A 20,000-nucleotide genomic window follows, 5' to 3' on the forward strand; every position below is an offset into this window, starting at 1 on the left:
TGTCTACAGAGGAAGGCCTTGCCTCCTCCAGCTCAAAGAGTCAGGGTGGACATAGATCTGTGAGGGGTAACTGGATCTCCTTCGCATATGAAAGACAAAAACAACCAAGAAGCGATATTGTTGAAAAATATTATTGAACATCTCTTCTTCACATATCATATCCACAACTAACACTGACACCCAGAGGTACAATGACACCCAGAGAGAGAGAGGTACAATGACACCCAGAGAGAGAGATACACTGACACCCAGAGGTACAATGACACCCAAAGAGAGAGAGGTACAATGACACCCAGAGAGAGAGAGGTACACCCAGAGAGAGAGAGGTACACCCAGAGAGAGAGAGGTAAAGTGACACCCAGAGAGAGAGGTACAGTGACACCCAGAGAGAGAGGTACAGTGACACCCAGAGAGAGAGAGGTACAGTGACACCCAGAGAGAGAGGTACAGTGACACCCAGAGAGAGAGAGAGGTACACCCAGAGTGAGAGAGAGGTACAGTGACACCCAGAGAGAGAGAGGTACAGTGACACCCAGATAGAGAGAGGTACAATGACACCCAGAGAGAGAGATACACTGACACCCAGAGGTACAATGACACCCAGAGAGAGAGAGAGAGGTACAGTGACACCCAGAGAGAGAGAGGTACAATGACACCCAGAGAGAGAGAGATACACCCAGAGAGAGAGAGGTAAAGTGACACCCAGAGAGAGAGGTACAGTGACACCCAGAGAGAGAGGTACAGTGACACCCAGAGAGAGAGAGGTACAGTGACACCCAGATAGAGAGAGGTACACTGACACTCAGAGAGAGAGAGAGAGGTACACCCAGAGAGAGAGAGGTACAGTGACACCCAGAGGGAGAGAGAGGTACACCCAGAGAGAGAGAGAGATACAGTGACACCCAGAGAGAGAGAGAGAGGTACACCCAGAGAGAGAGAGTTACACTGACACCCAGAGAGAGGTACAGTGACACCCAGAGAGAGAGAGAGATACAGTGACACCCAGAGAGAGAGAGAGAGGTACACCCAGAGAGAGAGAGGTACACTGACACCCAGAGAGAGGTACAGCGACACCCAGAGAGAGAGAGAGAGAGGTACACCCAGAGAGAGAGAGGTACACTGACACCCAGAGAGAGAGAGAGATACAGTGACACCCAGAGAGAGAGAGAGAGGTACACCCAGAGAGAGAGAGGTACACTGACACACAGAGAGAGGTACAGTGACACCCAGAGAGAGAGAGAGGTACACCCAGAGAGAGGTACAGTGACACCCAGAGAGAGATACAGTGACACCCAGAGAGAGGTACAGTGACACCCAGAGAGAGGTACAGTGACACCCAGAGAGAGGTACACTGACACCCAGAGAGAGATACAGCGACACCCAGAGAGAGAGAGAGGTACACCCAGAGAGAGAGAGATACAGTGACACCCAGAGAGAGAGAGGTACACCCAGAGAGAGAGAGATACAGTGACACCCAGAGAGAGAGAGGTACACCCAGAGAGAGAGAGAGGTACAGTGACACCCAGAGAGAGAGAGGTACAGTGACACCCAGATAGAGAGAGGTACACTGACACCAAGAGAGAGGTACGGTGACACACAGAGAGAGAGAGGTACAGTGACACCCAGAGGGAGAGAAAGGTACACCCAGAGAGAGAGAGGTACAGTGACACCCAGAGGGAGCGAGAGGTACACCCAGAGAGAGAGAGATACAGTGACACCCAGAGAGAGAGAGAGAGGTACACCCAGAGAGAGAGAGGTACAGTGACACCCAGAGGGAGAGAGAGGTACACCCAGAGAGAGAGAAGGATACAGTGACACCCAGAGAGAGAGAGAGAGGTACACCCAGAGAGAGAGGTACACTGACACACAGAGAGAGGTACAGTGACACCCAGAGAGAGAGAGATACAGTGACACCCAGAGAGAGAGAGGTACACCCAGAGAGAGAGAGGTACACTGACACCCAGAGAGAGGTACAGCGACACCCAGAGAGAGAGAGGTACAGTGACACCCAGAGGGAGAGAGAGGTACACCCAGAGAGAGAGAGAGATACAGTGACACCCAGATAGAGAGAGAGAGGTACACCCAGAGAGAGAGAGGTACACTGACACCCAGAGAGAGAGGTACAGCGACACCCAGAGACGGAGTAAACGCATAAAAGTGTTACAACCAATCACATCCCATCACATGATCTGTCACATAAAAGTGTTACAACCAATCACATCCCATCATATGATCTGTCACATAAAAGTGTTACAACCAATCACATCCCATCATATGATCTGTCACATAAAAGCACAACAAATACAGATAATATTAAACCTACCTTTTCTCAACATCCAGCAAGATTTCAAACAAGAAAACATAATTAGTGTTGTAGTTATTTAAACGAATTGTCACAATAACAAATCACCCACAACACCACCTTCAGTAGTGTATTGATTAGCTAGTCTAGTGAGAGGAGATCAACTCAGTCGTCTGATCCCAGATCTGTTTGTGCTGCCTTGCCAATTCATGGGAGTCAGTTGGCAAAACAACACATTCTTTAGTCCCAGGCTGAAATAGTGTGGGCCTCAGATCCCTGGGTTAAATCAAACTCAATCTAGAATGATCTATTTCAATAAGACCAGTGGAGTGGGTGGGTATGGGAGGTGGGAGGGACAGGTGTGACAGGTCAAACCAGGCTGGGGGAAGGGGGTGGGGGGGTTGGGGGGGTTATGATATTAAGGGTATTGGCCTAGCCAGAAAATTCCTCCTTTAGGGGGTGTCATGTAACCCTTCCTTGCCTCTTGCCCCTGACACAGTCATTTGGGACTCTCCCGGACCAGCTGGGCTGCATGCCATGCTATTCTCATCACCAACCTGACCAAGCTTCAGCTAAAACAAGCTAACTAACACGGTTATGTCTGGACAGGCTTCATCTATAACTAACTAACTAACTAACACAGTTTTCTGTCTGGAAAAGTCAGGCTTCAGCTACCACTAACTAACTAACTAACACAGTTTTCTGTCTGGAAAAGTCAGGCTTCAGCTACCACTAGCTAAATAACTAACACAGTTTTCTGTCTGGAAAAGTCAGGCTTCAGCTACCACTAGCTAAATAACTAACACAGTTTTCTGTCTGGAAAAGTCAGGCTTCAGCTACCACTAGCTAAATAACTAACACAGTTTTCTGTCTGGAAAAGTCAGGCTTCAGCTACAACTAGCTAACTAACACAGGTTTCTGTCTGGAAAGACCAGGCTTCAGCTACAGCTGGCTAACTAACTAACACGGTTATGTCTGGAAAGACCAGGCTTCAGTAACAACTAGCTAACTAACTAACACGGTTATGTCTGGAAAAGTCAGACTTCAGCTACAACAAGATAACTAACACAGTTCACTTCACTAACACAGGACACTTCATTACAGGGGTCTCTAAATGACACTTCATTACAGGGGTCTCTAAAGGACACTTCATTACAGGGGTCTCTAAAGGACACTTAATTACAGGGGTCTCTAAAGGACACTTAATTACAGGGGTGTCTAAAGGACACTTCATTACAGGGGTCTCTAAAGGACACTTCATTACAGGGGTCTCTAAATGACACTTCATTACAGGGTCTCTAAATGACACTTCATTACAGGGGTCTCTAAAGGACACTTCATTACAGGAGTCTCTAAAGGACACTTCATTACAGGGGTCTCTAAAGGACACTTCATTACAGGAGTCTCTAAAGGACACTTCATTACAGAGGTCTCTAAAGGACATATCACTACAGAGGTCTCTAAAGGACACATCATTACAGAGGTCTCTAAAGGACATATCACTACAGAGGTCTCTAAAGGACACATCATTACAGAGGTCTCTAAAGGACATATCACTACAGAGGTCTCTAAAGGACACATCATTACAGAGGTCTCTAAAGGACATATCACTACAGGGGTCTCTAAAGGACTCTTCATTACAGGAGTCTCTAATGTGTGTGTGTGCAGGACTCTCTATGATAGGAGTGGAAGGAAGTGATAATAGTGCTTCATGAAATGGAACCTAGAGGCTTTCATAATCAAGCCTTATGGCCAGGGGGCTTTCCTCACCATGCCCTATGGCAAGGTGGCTTTCCTCTCCGTGCCTTATGGCCAGGGGGCTTTCCTCACCATACCCTATGGCAAGGTGGCTTTCCTCACTGTGCCTTATGGCCAGGGGGCTTTCCTCACCATGCCTTATGACCAGGGGGCTTTCCTGGACAGGGGGCTTTCCTCACCATGCCTTATGGTCAGGGGGCTTTCCTCGCCATGCATCAAAACAGAGAGAACCAGCAGGAGATTTCAGTCATGATAATTCTAGACAGGGGGAGACAGGTGTACTGACAACACTGTTTTAGAGGGGTACGGGACGAGTTGGGAGGGGCTGTAGAAAGGACTGGGATGTGAATGGTAACTTTTTACAGCACTATTTCATGAATTCACTAGGACAACCTGTGGGCTGAGAATATACTCTCAGGAGGTAGGGAGAGGAGGGTGGTGGTGGTGGTGGGGGGGGGGGTTGAGGTTTATGTGTCATGTAACAGGAAATGAGACACGTATGTTCAGAGACCAATGACTGTAGGGCAGAGACGTACCCATTTGTCCAAATCCACTGCCTGTGGTTGGCAGGGAGGGAGGGAGGGAGGGAGGGAAGGAGGGAGGGAGGGAAGGAGGGAGGGAGGGAGGGAGGGAGGGAGGGAAGGAGGGAGGGAGGGAGGGAGGGAGGGAGGGAGGGAGGGAGGGAGGGAGGGAGGGGGGGAGGGAGGGAGGCAGGGAGGGAGGGAGGGAGGCAGGGAGGGAGGGAGGGAGGGAGGGAGGGAAGGAAGGAGGGAGGGAGGGAGGGAGGGAGGGAGGGAGGGAGGGAGGGAGGGAGGGAGGGAGGGAGGGAGGGAGGGAGGGAGGGAGGGAGGGAGTAAGACACAAAACACAGCAGTAACTACAACAGGTATTTCTATTTAAATGGTTCTACCGTGTCCTGGTTCTGCTGTCCTGGTGTGGGTTTGGCATGCATACTCTACACTCTTACAAAACAAGGTTCTTAAAGGGTTCTGGGCCGTTCCCATAAGATAACCCTTTTAAGAACCCTTTTTGGTTCCAGGAAGGACTCTTTTGGGTTTCATGTATAACGCTCTGTGGAAAAGGTTATACATGGAACCCAAAAGAGTTCTTTATGGAACCAAAAAGGGTTCTTTATGGAACCAAAAAGGGTTCTTTATGGAACCAAAAAGGGTTCTACATGGAACCAAAAAGGGTTCTACATGGAACCAAAAAGGGTTCTTTAAGGAACCAAAAAGGGTTCTTTATGGAACCAAAAAGGGTTCTACATGGAACCAAAAAGGGTTCTTCATGGAACTACTTGAACCAAAAAGGGTTCCACTTGGAACCAAAAATGGTTCTATATTAAACCAAAAAGGGTTCTACTTGGAACCAAAAAGAGTTATACTTGGAACCAAAAAGAGTTATACTTGGAACCAAAAAGGGTTCTACTTGGAACCAAAAAGGGTTCCACTTGGAACCAAAAAGGGTTCTACTTGGAACCAAAAAGGGTTCCACTTGGAACCAAAAAGGGTTCTACATGGATCCAAAAAGAGTCCTACTTGGAACCCAAAGAGTTACATTCAGAACCAGAAAGGGTTCCCCTACGGAGACAGCCGAATAACCCTTCTGAAACCTTGTTTTCTGAGTGTATGATACTTCAATGTAAAAGTGTTTCTGTGTTGACCGTGGCCTTCTCAAAGACAGTAGAAAGGAAAGTGGCGTCGTGATGTGTGGTTGAGTGAATTATATGGTAATGATAGAAAATACCGAAGTACATGGAGGAGGCTGTACTGTTCTGTGGGTGGAGCCTGTACTGTTCTGTGGGTGGAGCCTGTACAGTTCCGTGGGTGGAGGCTGTACTGTTCTGTGGGTGGAGCCTTTACTGTTCTGTGGGTGGAGCCTTTACTGTTCTGTGGGTGGAGCCTGTACTGTTCTGTGGGTGGAGGCTGTACTGTTCTGTGGGTGGAGGCTGTACTGTTCTGTGGGTGGAGGCTGTACTGTTCTGTGGGTGGAGGCTGTACTGTTCTGTGGGTGGAAGCTCTGTGGGTGGAAGCTCTGTGGGTGGTGGTGACATTATGGAGAGGGAAACAGGTGGGGAAGATCAAACAGGAGAATAAGGTATCATGTCTCCCAACAAAGTAAGAAACAACAGTCTCTCAGCATCTAATCTCCAGTGTCCCTCCACACCTCTCTCTCTCTCTCCCTCCCTCCCTCCCTCCCTCCCTCCCTCCCTCCCTGCCTGCCTGCCTCCCTCCCTCCCTCCGTATGGGACCCCTACCTCACTCATGTCCACGGTGTTAGCCAGCATCTCCTGCAGGGCACGTACAGACAGGGACTGTTCCAGGACGAAGGCACAGATGGCCAGATCTGGTGGACAGTTCTGGAAGGGTCAGAGGTCAGAAGTTTGAACAGACACTGTTTATCATAACTTGTTCTAAACATTTGTATATTTTGTATTTGCATATTTACATACTCTTCTACGACACCAAAAACGTTGGTATCTTAATTTGACTCCTAAGTACTGTAAGTGGTTAAGATTTCAATTTTTACATGTCAGTCTCGTTATGTTCTCTCCGTTGCGCGAGGTGAGATGGTATTTTGAGTCGTGCGTTTCCGTACCTGAGCGTTGGACGTGGTCTCCAGGTAACATAGTCGATTCCCGAAGCCCTCACAGGCCAGACACAGTTTGATCTGCTCCTTCAGGACAGAAGCAGTGCACTGTAGCACCACCTGGTCATCCTGTAGAGAGAGAGACATAGTATATTTACCCTGACCCTGATCCTAGCTCTGACCCTGACCTTTGCCCTGACCCTAACCCAGTGCACTGTAGCACCACCTGGTCATCCTGTAGAGAGAGAGACATAGTATATTTACCCTGACCCTGATCCTAGCTCTGACCCTGACCTTCGCCCTGACCCTAACCCAGTGCACTGTAGCACCACCTGTTCATCCTGTAGAGAGAGTGAGACATAGTTCGGATATACAGTATATTTACCCTAACCCTAGCTCTGACCCTGACCTTTGCCCTGACCCTAACCCTAGCCCTAACCCATTGCACTGCAGCACTACCTGGTCATCCTGTAGAGAGAGAGACATAGTATATTTACCCTGACCCTAACCCTAGCTCTGACCCTGACCTTTGCCCTGACCTTAACCCTAGCCCTAACCCAGTGCACTGCAGCACTACCTGGTCATCCTGTAGAGAGAGAGACATAGTTTGGATATATGGTATATTTACCCTAACCCTGATCCTAGCTCCTAACCCTAACCCTAGCTCTGACCCTGACCTTTGCCCTGACCCTAACCCTAGCCCTAACCCAGTGCACTGCAGCACTACCTGGTCATCCTGTAGAGAGAGAGACATAGTTCGGATATATGGTATATTTACCCTAACCCTGATCCTAGCTCCTAACCCTAACCCTAGCTCTGACCCTGACCTTTGCCCTGACCCTAACCCTGGCCCTAACCCAGTGCACTGCAGCACCACCTGGTCATCCTGTAGAGAGAGAGACATAGTATATTTACCCTGACCCTAACCCTAGCTCTGACCCTGACCTTTGCCCTGACCTTTGCCCTGACCCTAACCCAGTGCACTGCAGCACCACCTGGTCATCCTAGAAACACAGAGAGAGACACACAGTCTGGATACTGAAATTCTTCAACTTATTCACTTTTCTTGTGTATTTTTCAGTCTCGATTAAAAAAAAAATGTAAGTTGGAATTCACACAACCAGCAGACACACCATTAGACTCTGTTACCAGTGATATAACCCTTTGTACCAGTAGACTCTGTTACCAGTGATATAACCCTTTGTACCATTAGACTCTGTTACCAGTGATAGAGCTCTTTGCACCAGTAGACTCTGTTACCAGTGATATAACCCTTTGTACCAGTAGACTCTGTTACCAGTGATAGAGCCCTTTGTACCAGTAGACTATGTTACCAGTGATACAGCCCTTTGTACCAGTAGACTCTGTTACCAGTGATATAACCCTTTGTACCAGTAGACTCTGTTACCAGTGATAGAGCCCTTTGTACCAGTAGACTCTGTTACCAGTGATAGAGCCCTTTGTACCATTAGACTCTGTTACCAGTGATAGAGCTCTTTGTACCATTAGACTCTGTTACCAGTGATAGAGCTCTTTGTACCAGTAGACTCTGTTACCAGTGATAGAGCTCTTTGTACCAGTAGACTCTGTTACCAGTGATAGAGCTCTTTGTACCAGTAGACTCTGTTACAAGTGATAGAGGCCTTTGACAGACAGCTGTTAGGAGAGACTAAGATCTTTGTCACCTACTCTACTTGTCACCTGGTCTCCTGGTGTGGTGACAGGCCTGCTAACAGCCCCTCACAATGGGCTGGAGCTAATAAATACCACACACACACACTCTGCAGCCAGAATCCTAACAGTCACAATGCTAACAGACCTTCATTATCTCTCCATCAATCATTCTCTCTCTCTATCCTTCATTCTCTTGTTCTGCCCTGTTAACGTTTCTGTGTAGTGACAGTGACCTAGTGTTTTGGACAGGTGATGAATTACAGGGACTTTGATGTCCGGATAGGAGGAAGGTCAGAGAGAGAGAGAGAGAGAGAGAGAGAGAGAGAGAGAGAGAGAGAGAGAGAGAGAGAGAGAGAGAGAGAGAGAGAGAGAGAGAGAGAGAGGAGAGAGAGAGAGAGAGAGAGAGAGAGAGAAGAGAGAGAGAGAGAGAGAGAGAGAGAGAGAGAGAGAGAGAGATAGAGAGAGAGAGAGAGAGAGAGAGGGAGAGAGAGAGGGAGAGAGAGAGAGAGAGAGAGAGAGAGAGAGAGAGAGAGAGAGAGAGAGAGAAGAGAGAGAGAGAGAGAGAGAGTCATTACTCTACCAGCATTTTGTGCTATAGCTGTAGTATGATATTATAGGCCAATACGTGATGCGGTCTGTGACCTCGTCATAATGCCTCTCCTCTTCTGCTCCTTCCCTTCCTCCTCCCTGTCTCCTCTCTACCCAGAAGCCTCTCTGCTGTTCCTCTGGCTCCACAGCACAACACACTACCTCCTCTCCTCTCCTCTCTACCCAGAAGCCTCTCTGCGGTTCCTCTGGCTCCACAGCACAACACGCTATCCCCTCTTCCCCTATTAGGCTCTCATCTATCTTTCTTTAGCCTAGATACGTCTCCTCTGTCCTGTCCTCTCACCTCCAGCTCTGAAGAAAGTAGAGAAACCAGGACTACAGTATAACATCAACCTTCCTCCTCTCCTCCAGGAGTACAGTACAACATCAAGCTTCCTCCTCTCCTCCAGGACAACATCAACCTTCCTCCTCTCCTCCAGGACAACATCAACCTTCCTCCTCTCCTCCTCTCCTCCAGGAGTACAGTACAACATCTACCTTCCACCTCTCCTCCAGGACAACATCAACCTTCCACCCCTCCCCCAGGAGTACAGTACAACATCAACCTTCCACCTCTCCTTCAGGAGTACAGTACAACATCAACCTTCCTCCTCTCCTCCTCTCCTCCAGGACAACATCAACCTTCCTCCTCTCCTCCAGGGCTACAGTACAACATCAACCTTCCTCCTCTCCTCCTCTCCTCCAGGACAACATCAACCTTCCTCCCCTCCTCCAGTACAATATCAACCTTCCACCTCTCCTCCAGTACAACATAAACCTTTCACTGCTCCTCCATTACAACATCAACCTTCCTCCTCTCCTCCAGGACAACATCAACCTTCCTCCTCTCCTCCTCACCTCCAGGACAACCTCAATCTACCTCCTCTCCTCCAGGACAACATCAACCTTCCTCCTCTCCTCCAGGACAACATCAACCTTCCTCCTCTCCTCCTCTCCTCCAGGAATACAGTACAACATCAACCTGCCTCCTCTCCTCCAGGACAACATCAACCTTCCTCCTCTCCTCCAGGACAACATCAACTTTCCTCCTCTTTTCCTCTCCTCCATGACCATATCAACCTTCCTCCTCTCCTCCAGGAGTATAGTACAACATCAACCTTCCTCCTCTCCTCCAGTACAACATCAACCTTCCTCCTCTCCTCCAGTACAACATCAACCTTCCTCCTCTCCTCCAGTACAACATCAACATTCCTCCTCTCCTCCAGGACAACATTAACCTTCCTCATCTCCTCCTGGACAACATCAACCTTCCTCCTCTCCTCCAGTGCTACAGTACAACATCAACCTTCCTCCTCTCCTCCTCTCCTCCAGGACAACATCAACCTTCCTCCCCTCCTCCAGTACAATATCAACCTTCCACCTCTCCTCCAGTACAACATAAACCTTTCACTGCTCCTCCATTACAACATCAACCTTCCTCCTCTACTCCAGTACAACATCAACCTTCCTCCTCTCCTCCAGTACAACATCAACATTCCTCCTCTCCTCCAGTACAACATCAAACTTCCTCATCTCCTCCAGGAATATAGCACAACATCAACCTTCCACCTCTCCTCCAGTACAACATTAACCTTCCTCATCTCCTCCAGGACAACTTCAACCATCCTCCTCTCCTCCAGGACAACATCAACCTTCCTCCTCTCCTCCAGGACTACAGTACAACATCAACCTTCAACCTCTTCTCCAGGAGAACATCAACATTCCACCCCTCCTCCAGGACTATAGCACAACATCAACCTTCCACCTCTCCTCCAGGATTACAGTACAACATCAACCTTCCTCCTCTCCTCCAGGACAACATCAACCTTCTTCCTCTACTCCAGTACACCATCAACCTTCCTCCTCTCCTCCAGGACAACATCAACCTTCCTCCTCTCATCCAGTACAACATCAATCTTCCACCTCTCCTCCAGTACAACATCAACCTTCCACCTCTCCTCCAGGAGTACAGTACAACATCAACCTTCCTCCTCTCCTCCAGTATAACATCAACCTTCCACCTCTCCTCCAGGACAACATCAACCTTCCACATCTCCTCCAGGAGTACAGTACAATATCAACCTTCCACCTCCCCTCCAGGACAACATCAACCTTCCACCCCTCCTCCAGGACAACATCAACCTTCCTCCTCTCCTCCAGTACAACATCAAACTCCCTCCTCTCCTCCAGGACAATATCAACCTTCCTCCTCTCCTCCACTACAACATCAACCTTCCACCTCTCCCCCAGGACAACATCAACCTTCCACCTCTCCTCCAGGACAACATCAACCTTCCACCTCTCCCCCAGGACAACATCAACCTTCCACCTCTCCTCCAGGAGTACAGTGCAACATCAACCTTCTACCTCTCCTCCAGTACAACATCAACCTTCCACCTCTCCTCCAGTACAACATCTACCTTCCACCTCTCCTCCAGGACAACATCAACCTTCCACCCCTCCCCCAGGAGTACAGTACAACATCAACCTTCCACCTCTCCTTCAGGAGTACAGTACAACATCAACCTTCCTCCTCTCCTCCTCTCCTCCAGGACAACATCAACCTTCCTCCTCTCCTCCAGGGCTACAGTACAACATCAACCTTCCTCCTCTCCTCCTCTCCTCCAGGACAACATCAACCTTCCTCCCCTCCTCCAGTACAATATCAACTTTCCACCTCTCCTCCAGTACAACATAAACCTTTCACTGCTCCTCCATTACAACATCAACCTTCCTCCTCTACTCCAGTACAACATCAACCTTCCTCCTCTCCTCCAGTACAACATCAACATTCTTCCTCTCCTCCAGTACAACATCAAACTTCCTCATCTCCACCAGGAATATAGCACAACATCAACCTTCCACCTCTCCTCCAGTACAACATTAACCTTCCTCATCTCCTCCAGGACAACTTCAACCATACTCCTCTCCTCCAGGACAACATCAACCTTCCTCCTCTCCTCCAGGACAACATCAACCTTCCACCCCTCCCCCAGGAGTACAGTACAACATCAACCTTCCACCTCTCCTTCAGGAGTACAGTACAACATCAACCTTCCTCCCCTCCTCCAGTACAACATCAACCTTCAACCTCTCCTCCAGGACAACATCAACCTTACACCCCTCCTCCAGGAGTACAGTACAACATCAACCTTCTACCTCTCCTCCAGAACAACATCAACCTTCCACTTCTCCTCCAGAAGTACAGTGCAACATCAACCTTCCTCCTCTCCTCATGTACAACATCAACCTTCCACCTCTCCTCCAGGACAACATCAACCTTCCACCGCTCCCCCAGGAGTACAGTACAACATAAAATTTCCACCTCTACTTCAGGAGTACAGTACAACATCAACCTTCCTCCTCTCCTCCAGTACAACATCAACCTTCCACCTCTCCTCCAGGACAACATCAACTTTCCACCTCTCCTACAGGAGCACAGTACAACATCAAACTTCCACCTCTCCCCCAGGAGTACAGTACAACATCAAATTTCCACCTCTACTTCAGGAGTACAGTACAGCATCAACCTTCCTCCTCTCCTCCAGGACAACATCAACCTTCCTCCTCTCCTCCAGGAGTACAGTACAACATCAACCTTCCACCTCTCCCCCAGGAGTACAGTACAGCATCAACCTTCCTCCTCTTCTCCAGTACAACATCACACTTCCACCTCTCCTCCAGTACAACATCAACCTTCCACCTTTCCTCCAGGACAACATCAACCTTACACCCCTCCTCCAGGAGTACAGTACAACATCAACCTTCCTCCTCTCCTCATGTACAACATCAACCTTCCACCTCTCCTCCAGGACAACATCAACCTTCCACCTCTCCTCCAGGACAACATCAACTTTCCACCTCTCCTACAGGAGCACAGTACAACATCAACCTTCCACCTCTCCCCCAGGAGTACAGTACAACATCAACCTTCCTCCTCTCCTCCAGTACAACATCAACCTTCCATCTCTCCTCCAGGACAACATCAACCTTCCACCTCTCCTTCAGGAGTACAGTACAACATCAACCTTCCTCCTCTCCTCCAGTACAACATCAACCTTCCATCTCTCCTCCAGGACAACATCAAATTTCCACCTCTACTTCAGGAGTACAGTACAACATCAACCTTCCTCCTCTCCTCCAGTACAACATCAACCTTCCACCGCTCCTCCAGGACAACATCAACCTTCCAACACTGCTCCAGGAGTACAGTACAATATCAACCTTCCACCTCTCCTCCAAGACAACATCAACCTTCCATCTCTCCTCCAGGACAATATCAACCTTCCACCTCTCCTCCAAGACAACATCAACCTTCCATCTCTCCTCCAGGACAATATCAACCTTCCACCTCTCCTCCAGGAGTACAGTACAACATCAACCTTCCACCTCTCCTCCAGGAGTACAGTACAACATCAACCTTCCACCTCTCCTCCAAGACAACATCAACCTTCCACCTCTCTTCCAGGACAAAATCAACAATCCACCTCTCCCCCAGGAGTACAGTACAACAGCAAACTTCCTCCCCTCCTCCAGTACAACATCAACCTTCCACCTCTCTTCCAGGACAACATCAACCTTCCACCTCTCCTTCAGGAGTACAGTACAACATCAACCTTCCTCCTCTCCTCCATGACAATATCAACCTTCCTCCTCTCCTCCAGGACAACATCAACCTTCCTCCTCTCCTCCAGGACAACATCAACCTTCCACCTCTCCTCCAGGACAACATCAACCTTCCACCTCTCCCCCAGGACAACATCAAACTTCCACCTCTCTTCCAGGACAACATCAACTTTCCACCTCTCCCCCAGGACAACATCAATGTTCCACCTCTCCTTCAGGAGTACAGTACAACATCAACCTTCCACCTCTCCCCCAGGAGTACAGTACAACATCAACCTTCCTCCTCTCCTCCAGTACAACATCAACCTTCCATCTCTCCTCCAGGACAACATCAACCTTCCACCTCTCCTTCAGGAGTACAGTACAACATCAACCTTCCTCCTCTCCTCCAGTACAACATCAACCTTCCACCTCTCCTCCAGGACAACATCAACCTTCCACATCTCCTCCAGGAGTACAGTACAACATCAAACTTCCTCCTCTCCTCCAGGACAACATCAACCTTCCACCTCTCCTCCAGGACAACATCAACCTTCCTCCTCTCCTCCAGTACAACATCAACCTTCCTCCTCTCCTCCAGTACAACATCAACCTTCCTCCTCTCCTCCAGGACAATATCAACCTTCCTCCTCTCCTCCAGTACACCATCAATCTTCCTCCTCTCCTCCAGTACAACATCAACCTTCCACCTCTCCTCCAGGACAACATCAACCTTCCACATCTCCTCCAGGAGTACAGTACAACATCAAACTTCCTCCTCTCCTCCAGGACAACATCAACCTTCCACCTCTCCTCCAGGACAACATCAACCTTCCTCCTCTCCTCCAGTACAACATCAACCTTCCTCCTCTCCTCCAGTACAACATCAACCTTCCTCCTCTCCTCCAGGACAATATCAACCTTCCTCCTCTCCTCCAGTACACCATCAACCTTCCACCTCTCCTCCAGGACAACATCAACTTTCAACCTCTCCCCCAGGAGTACAGTACAACATCAACCGTCCACCTCTCCTTCAGGAGTATAGTACAACATCAGCCTTCCTCCCCTCCTCCATTGCAACATCAATCTTCCACCTCTCATCCAGGACAACATCAACCTTCCACCTCTCCTCCAGGAGTACAGTACAACATCAACCCTCCACCTCTCCTCCAGGACAACATCAAACTTCCACCTCTCTTCCAGGACAACATCAACTTTCCACCTCTCCCCCAGGACAACATCAATGTTCCACCTCTCCTTCAGGAGTACAGTACAACATCAACCTTCCACCTCTCCCCCAGGAGTACAGTACAACATCAACCTTCCTCCTCTCCTCCAGTACAACATCAACCTTCCATCTCTCCTCCAGGACAACATCAACCTTCCACCTCTCCTTCAGGAGTACAGTACAACATCAACCTTCCTCCTCTCCTCCAGTACAACATCAACCTTCCACCTCTCCTCCAGGACAACATCAACCTTCCACATCTCCTCCAGGAGTACAGTACAACATCAAACTTCCTCCTCTCCTCCAGGACAACATCAACCTTCCACCTCTCCTCCAGGACAACATCAACCTTCCTCCTCTCCTCCAGTACAACATCAACCTTCCTCCTCTCCTCCAGTACAACATCAACCTTCCTCCTCTCCTCCAGGACAATATCAACCTTCCTCCTCTCCTCCAGTACACCATCAACCTTCCTCCTCTCCTCCAGTACAACATCAACCTTCCACCTCTCCTCCAGGACAACATCAACCTTCCACATCTCCTCCAGGAGTACAGTACAACATCAAACTTCCTCCTCTCCTCCAGGACAACATCAACCTTCCACCTCTCCTCCAGGACAACATCAACCTTCCTCCCCTCCTCCAGTACAACATCAACCTTCCTCCTCTCCTCCAGTACAACATCAACCTTCCTCCTCTCCTCCAGGACAATATCAACCTTCCTCCTCTCCTCCAGTACACCATCAACCTTCCACCTCTCCTCCAGGACAACATCAACTTTCAACCTCTCCCCCAGGAGTACAGTACAACATCAACCGTCCACCTCTCCTCCAGTACAACATCAACCTTCCTCCTCTCCTCCAGGACAATATCAACCTTCCTCCTCTCCTCCAGTACACCATCAACCTTCCACCTCTCCTCCAGGACAACATCAACTTTCAACCTCTCCCCCAGGAGTACAGTACAACATCAACCGTCCACCTCTCCTCCAGGAGTACAGTACAACATCAACCCTCCACCTCTCCTCCAGGACAACATCAACCTTCCACCTCTCCTCCAGGAGTACAGTACAACATCAACCCTCCACCTCTCCTCCAGGACAACATCAACCTTCCACCTCTCCCCCAGGAGTACAGTACAACATCAACCTTCCACCTCTCCTCCAGGAGTATAGTACAACATCAGCCTTCCACCTCTCCTCCAGGAGTACAGTACAACATCAACCTTCCACCTCTCCCCCAGGAGTACAGTACAACATCAACCTTCCACCTCTCCTCCAGGAGTATAGTACAACATCAGCCTTCCACCTCTCCTCCAGGAGTACAGTACAACATCAACCCTCCACCTCTCCTCCAGGACAACATCTACCTTCCACCTCTCCTCCAGGAGTACAGTACAACATCAACCTTCCACCTCTCCTCCAGGAGTACAGTACAACATCAACCTTCCACCTCTCCCCCAGGAGTACAGTACAACATCAACCTTCCACCTCTCCTCCAGGAGTACAGTACAACATCAACCTTCCTCCTCTCCTCCTCCAGTTAAACATCAACCATCCTCCTCTCCTCCAGCACAACATCCGTTATGCTATACCTCTGCTAGTCTGCTGGTCTAACTCATAACTAATTGTGTATCAATTAGAACAGAGACAGACTGGATCACAGAGAAGCAAAACAGGCCTTTTTAAAGTGGAGACAGAATGCTCCTCCTACTAATTCTAGCTGAACATTTTGTCTGGGACAAAAGACAATGACTGTGTAAAAACAGAGGCTGAACTGGGCCGAACTGGTTCAGAAGTAGATCTCCCATGTTGTGTGTCTATGTGAGTGGGGTGGTAATGGAATGGTAGTGGGGTGGTAGTGGGGTGGTGATAGTGGGGTGGTAGTGGGGGGGTGGTAGTGAGGTGGTAGTGGGGTGATGGTAGTGGGGTGGTTGGGGTGGTAGTGAGGTGGCAGTGAGGTGGTAGTGGAGTGGTGGTGGAGTGGTAGTGGGGTGGTAGTGGGGTGGTAGTGGGGTGGTAGTGAGGTGGTAGTGGGGTGGTAGTGGGTGGTAGTGGGGTGGTAGTGAGGTGGTAGTGAGGTGGTAGTGGGGTGGTAGTGGGGTGGTAGTGGGGTGGTAGTGAGGTGATAGTGGGGTGGTAGTGGGGTGGTAGTGGGGTGGTAGTGAGGTGGTAGTGGGGTGGTAGTGGGTGGTAGTGGGGTGGTAGTGAGGTGGTAGTGGGGTGGTAGTGGGGTGGTAGTGGGGTGGTAGTGAGGTGGTAGTGGGGTGGTAGTGGGGTGGTAGTGGGGTGGTAGTGAGGTGGTAGTGGGGTGGTAGTGTGGTGGTAGTGGGGTGGTAGTGAGGTGGTAGTGGGGTGGTAGTGGGGTGGTAGTGAGGTGGTAGTGGGGTGGTAGTGGGGTGGTAGTGAGGTGGTAGTGAGGTGGTAGTGGGGTGGTAGTGGGGTGGTAGTGAGGTGGTAGTGGGGTGGTAGTGGGGTGGTAGTGGGGTGGTAGTGACGTGGTAGTGAGGTGGTAGTGGGGTGGTAGTGAGGTGGTAGTGAGGTGGTAGTGGGTTTGTAGTGGGGTGGTAGTGGGTTGGTAGTGGGGTGGTAGTGGGGTGGTAGTGGGGTGGTAGTGGGGTGGTAGTGGGTTGGCAGTGGGGTGGTGGTAGTGAGGTGGTAGTGAGGTGGTAGTGAGGTGGTAGTGGGTTGGTAGTGGGGTGGTAGTGGGGTGGTAGTGGGGTGGTGGTAGTGAGGTGGTAGTGGGGTGGTAGTGGGTTGGTAGTGGGGTGGTAGTGGGGTGGTAGTGGGGTGGTAGTGGGTTGGTAGTGGGGTGGTGGTAGTGAGGTGGTAGTGGGGTGGTAGTGGGTTGGTAGTGTATGTAAAAGGGTGAGTGATCGTCCCCTGATATGGAGCTGGAAAAAATCTGTTCTGTTCTGTTCTGGAGTCTAAAAGCAGAGTCAATCTGCTGCTGCTGTGAGTCAGAGAGACTGAGACCAGCGTCTATTATCAGATGACAGAGAGACTGAGACCAGCGTGTATGATCAGATGACAGAGAGACTGAGACAGACCAGCGTCTATGATCAGATGACAGAGAGACTGAGGCAGACCAGCATGTATGATCAGATGACAGAGGGACTGAGACAGACCAGCGTCTATGATCAGATGACAGAGAGACTGAGACCAGCGTCTATGATCAGATGACAGAGAGACTGAGACCAGCGTCTATGATCAGATGACAGAGAGACTGAGGCAGACCAGCATGTATAATCAGATGACAGAGGGACTGAGACAGACCAGCGTCTATGATCAGATGACAGAGAGACTGAGACCAGCGTCTATGATCAGATGACAGAGGGACTGAGACCAGCGTCTATGATCAGATGACAGAGAGACTGAGACCAGCGTGTATGATCAGATGACAAAGAGACTGAGACCAGCGTCTAGGATCAGATGACAGAGAGACTGAGACCAGCGTCTATGATCAGATGACAGAGAGACTGAGACCAGCGTCTATGATCAGATGACAGAGAGACTGAGACCAGCGTCTATGATCAGATGACAGAGAGACTGAGACCAGCGTGTTGATCAGATGACAGAGAGACTGAGACCAGCGTCTATGATCAGATGACAGAGAGACTGAGACAGACCAGCATCTATGATCAGATGACAAAGAGACTGAGACCAGCGTGTATGATCAGATGACAGAGAGACTGAGACCAGCGTCTATGATCAGATGACAGAGAGACTGAGACCAGCGTGTTGATCAGATGACAGAGAGACTGAGACCAGCGTCTATGATCAGATGACAGAGAGACTGAGACCAGCGTGTTGATCAGATGACAAAGAGACTGAGACCAGCGTCTATGATCAGATGACAGAGAGACTGAGACCAGCGTCTATGATCAGATGACAGAGAGACTGAGACCAGCGTCTATGATCAGATGACAGAGAGACTGAGACCAGCGTGTTGATCAGATGACAGAGAGACTGAGACCAGCGTCTATGATCAGATGACAGAGAGACTGAGACCAGCGTCTATGATCAGATGACAGAGAGACTGAGACCAGCGTCTATGATCAGATGACAGAGAGACTGAGACCAGCGTCTATGATCAGATGACAGAGAGACTGAGACCAGCGTGTATGATCAGATGACAGAGAGACTGAGACCAGCGTCTATGATCAGATGACAGAGAGACTGAGACCAGCGTGTTGATCAGATGACAGAGAGACTGAGACCAGCGTCTATGATCAGATGACAGAGAGACTGAGACCAGCGTGTTGATCAGATGACAGAGAGACTGAGACCAGCGTCTATGATCAGATGACAGAGAGACTGAGACAGACCAGCATCTATGATCAGATGACAGAGAGACTGAGACCAGCGTGTTGATCAGATGACAGAGAGACCGAGACAGACCAGAATCTATGATCAGATGACAGAGAGACTGAGACCAGCGTGTATGATCAGATGACAGAGAGACTGAGACCAGCGTCTATGATCAGATGACAGAGAGACTGAGACCAGCGTCTATGATCAGATGACAGAGAGACTGAGACCAGCGTCTATGATCAGATGACAGAGAGACTGAGACCAGCGTCTATGATCAGATGACAGAGAGACTGAGACCAGCGTCTATGATCAGATGACAGAGAGACTGAGACCAGCGTCTATGATCAGATGACAGAGAGACTGAGACAGACCAGCGTCTATGATCAGATGACAGAGAGACTGAGACAGACCAGCGTCTATGATCAGATGACAGAGAGACTGAGACAGACCAGCGTCTATGATCAGATGACAGAGAGACCGAGACAGACCAGCGTCTATGATCAGATGACAGAGAGACTGAGACCAGCGTCTATGATCAGATGACAGAGAGACTGAGACCAGCGTCTATGATCAGATGACAGAGAGACTGAGACCAGCGTCTATGATCAGATGACAGAGAGACTGAGACCAGCGTCTATGATCAGATGACAGAGAGACTGAGACAGACCAGCATCTATGATCAGATGACAAAGAGACTGAGACCAGCGTGTATGATCAGATGACAGAGAGACTGAGACCAGCGTCTATGATCAGATGACAGAGAGACTGAGACCAGCGTCTATGATCAGATGACAGAGAGACTGAGACCAGCGTGTTGATCAGATGACAGAGAGACTGAGACCAGCGTCTATGATCAGATGACAGAGAGACTGAGACAGACCAGCATCTATGATCAGATGACAAAGAGACTGAGACCAGCGTGTATGATCAGATGACAGAGAGACT

At 49.5% G+C, this 20,000-nt stretch overlaps 1 protein-coding gene across 4 annotated transcripts in view; it reads right to left on the reverse strand.

Moving 5' to 3' along the window:
• ryr1b (ryanodine receptor 1b (skeletal)) overlaps nucleotides 1–20,000 on the reverse strand; it is a 249,345-nt gene that overhangs the window by 184,601 nt on the left and 44,744 nt on the right. For all 4 annotated transcript variants that reach the window (XM_090218991.1, XM_090218990.1, XM_090218989.1 and 1 more), the window contains exons 2-3: nucleotides 6,659–6,778; nucleotides 6,318–6,419 (exon numbers count right to left, since the gene is read on the reverse strand). In XM_090218991.1, coding sequence (XP_090075117.1) covers nucleotides 6,318–6,419; nucleotides 6,659–6,778 — 222 coding nt within the window. The remainder of the gene's footprint in view (nucleotides 1–6,317; nucleotides 6,420–6,658; nucleotides 6,779–20,000) is intronic.

Source organism: Oncorhynchus mykiss, chromosome 24, assembly GCF_057628025.1.
Source record: "Oncorhynchus mykiss isolate SJ-2025 chromosome 24, ASM5762802v1, whole genome shotgun sequence".
NCBI lineage: Eukaryota > Metazoa > Chordata > Actinopteri > Salmoniformes > Salmonidae > Oncorhynchus > Oncorhynchus mykiss.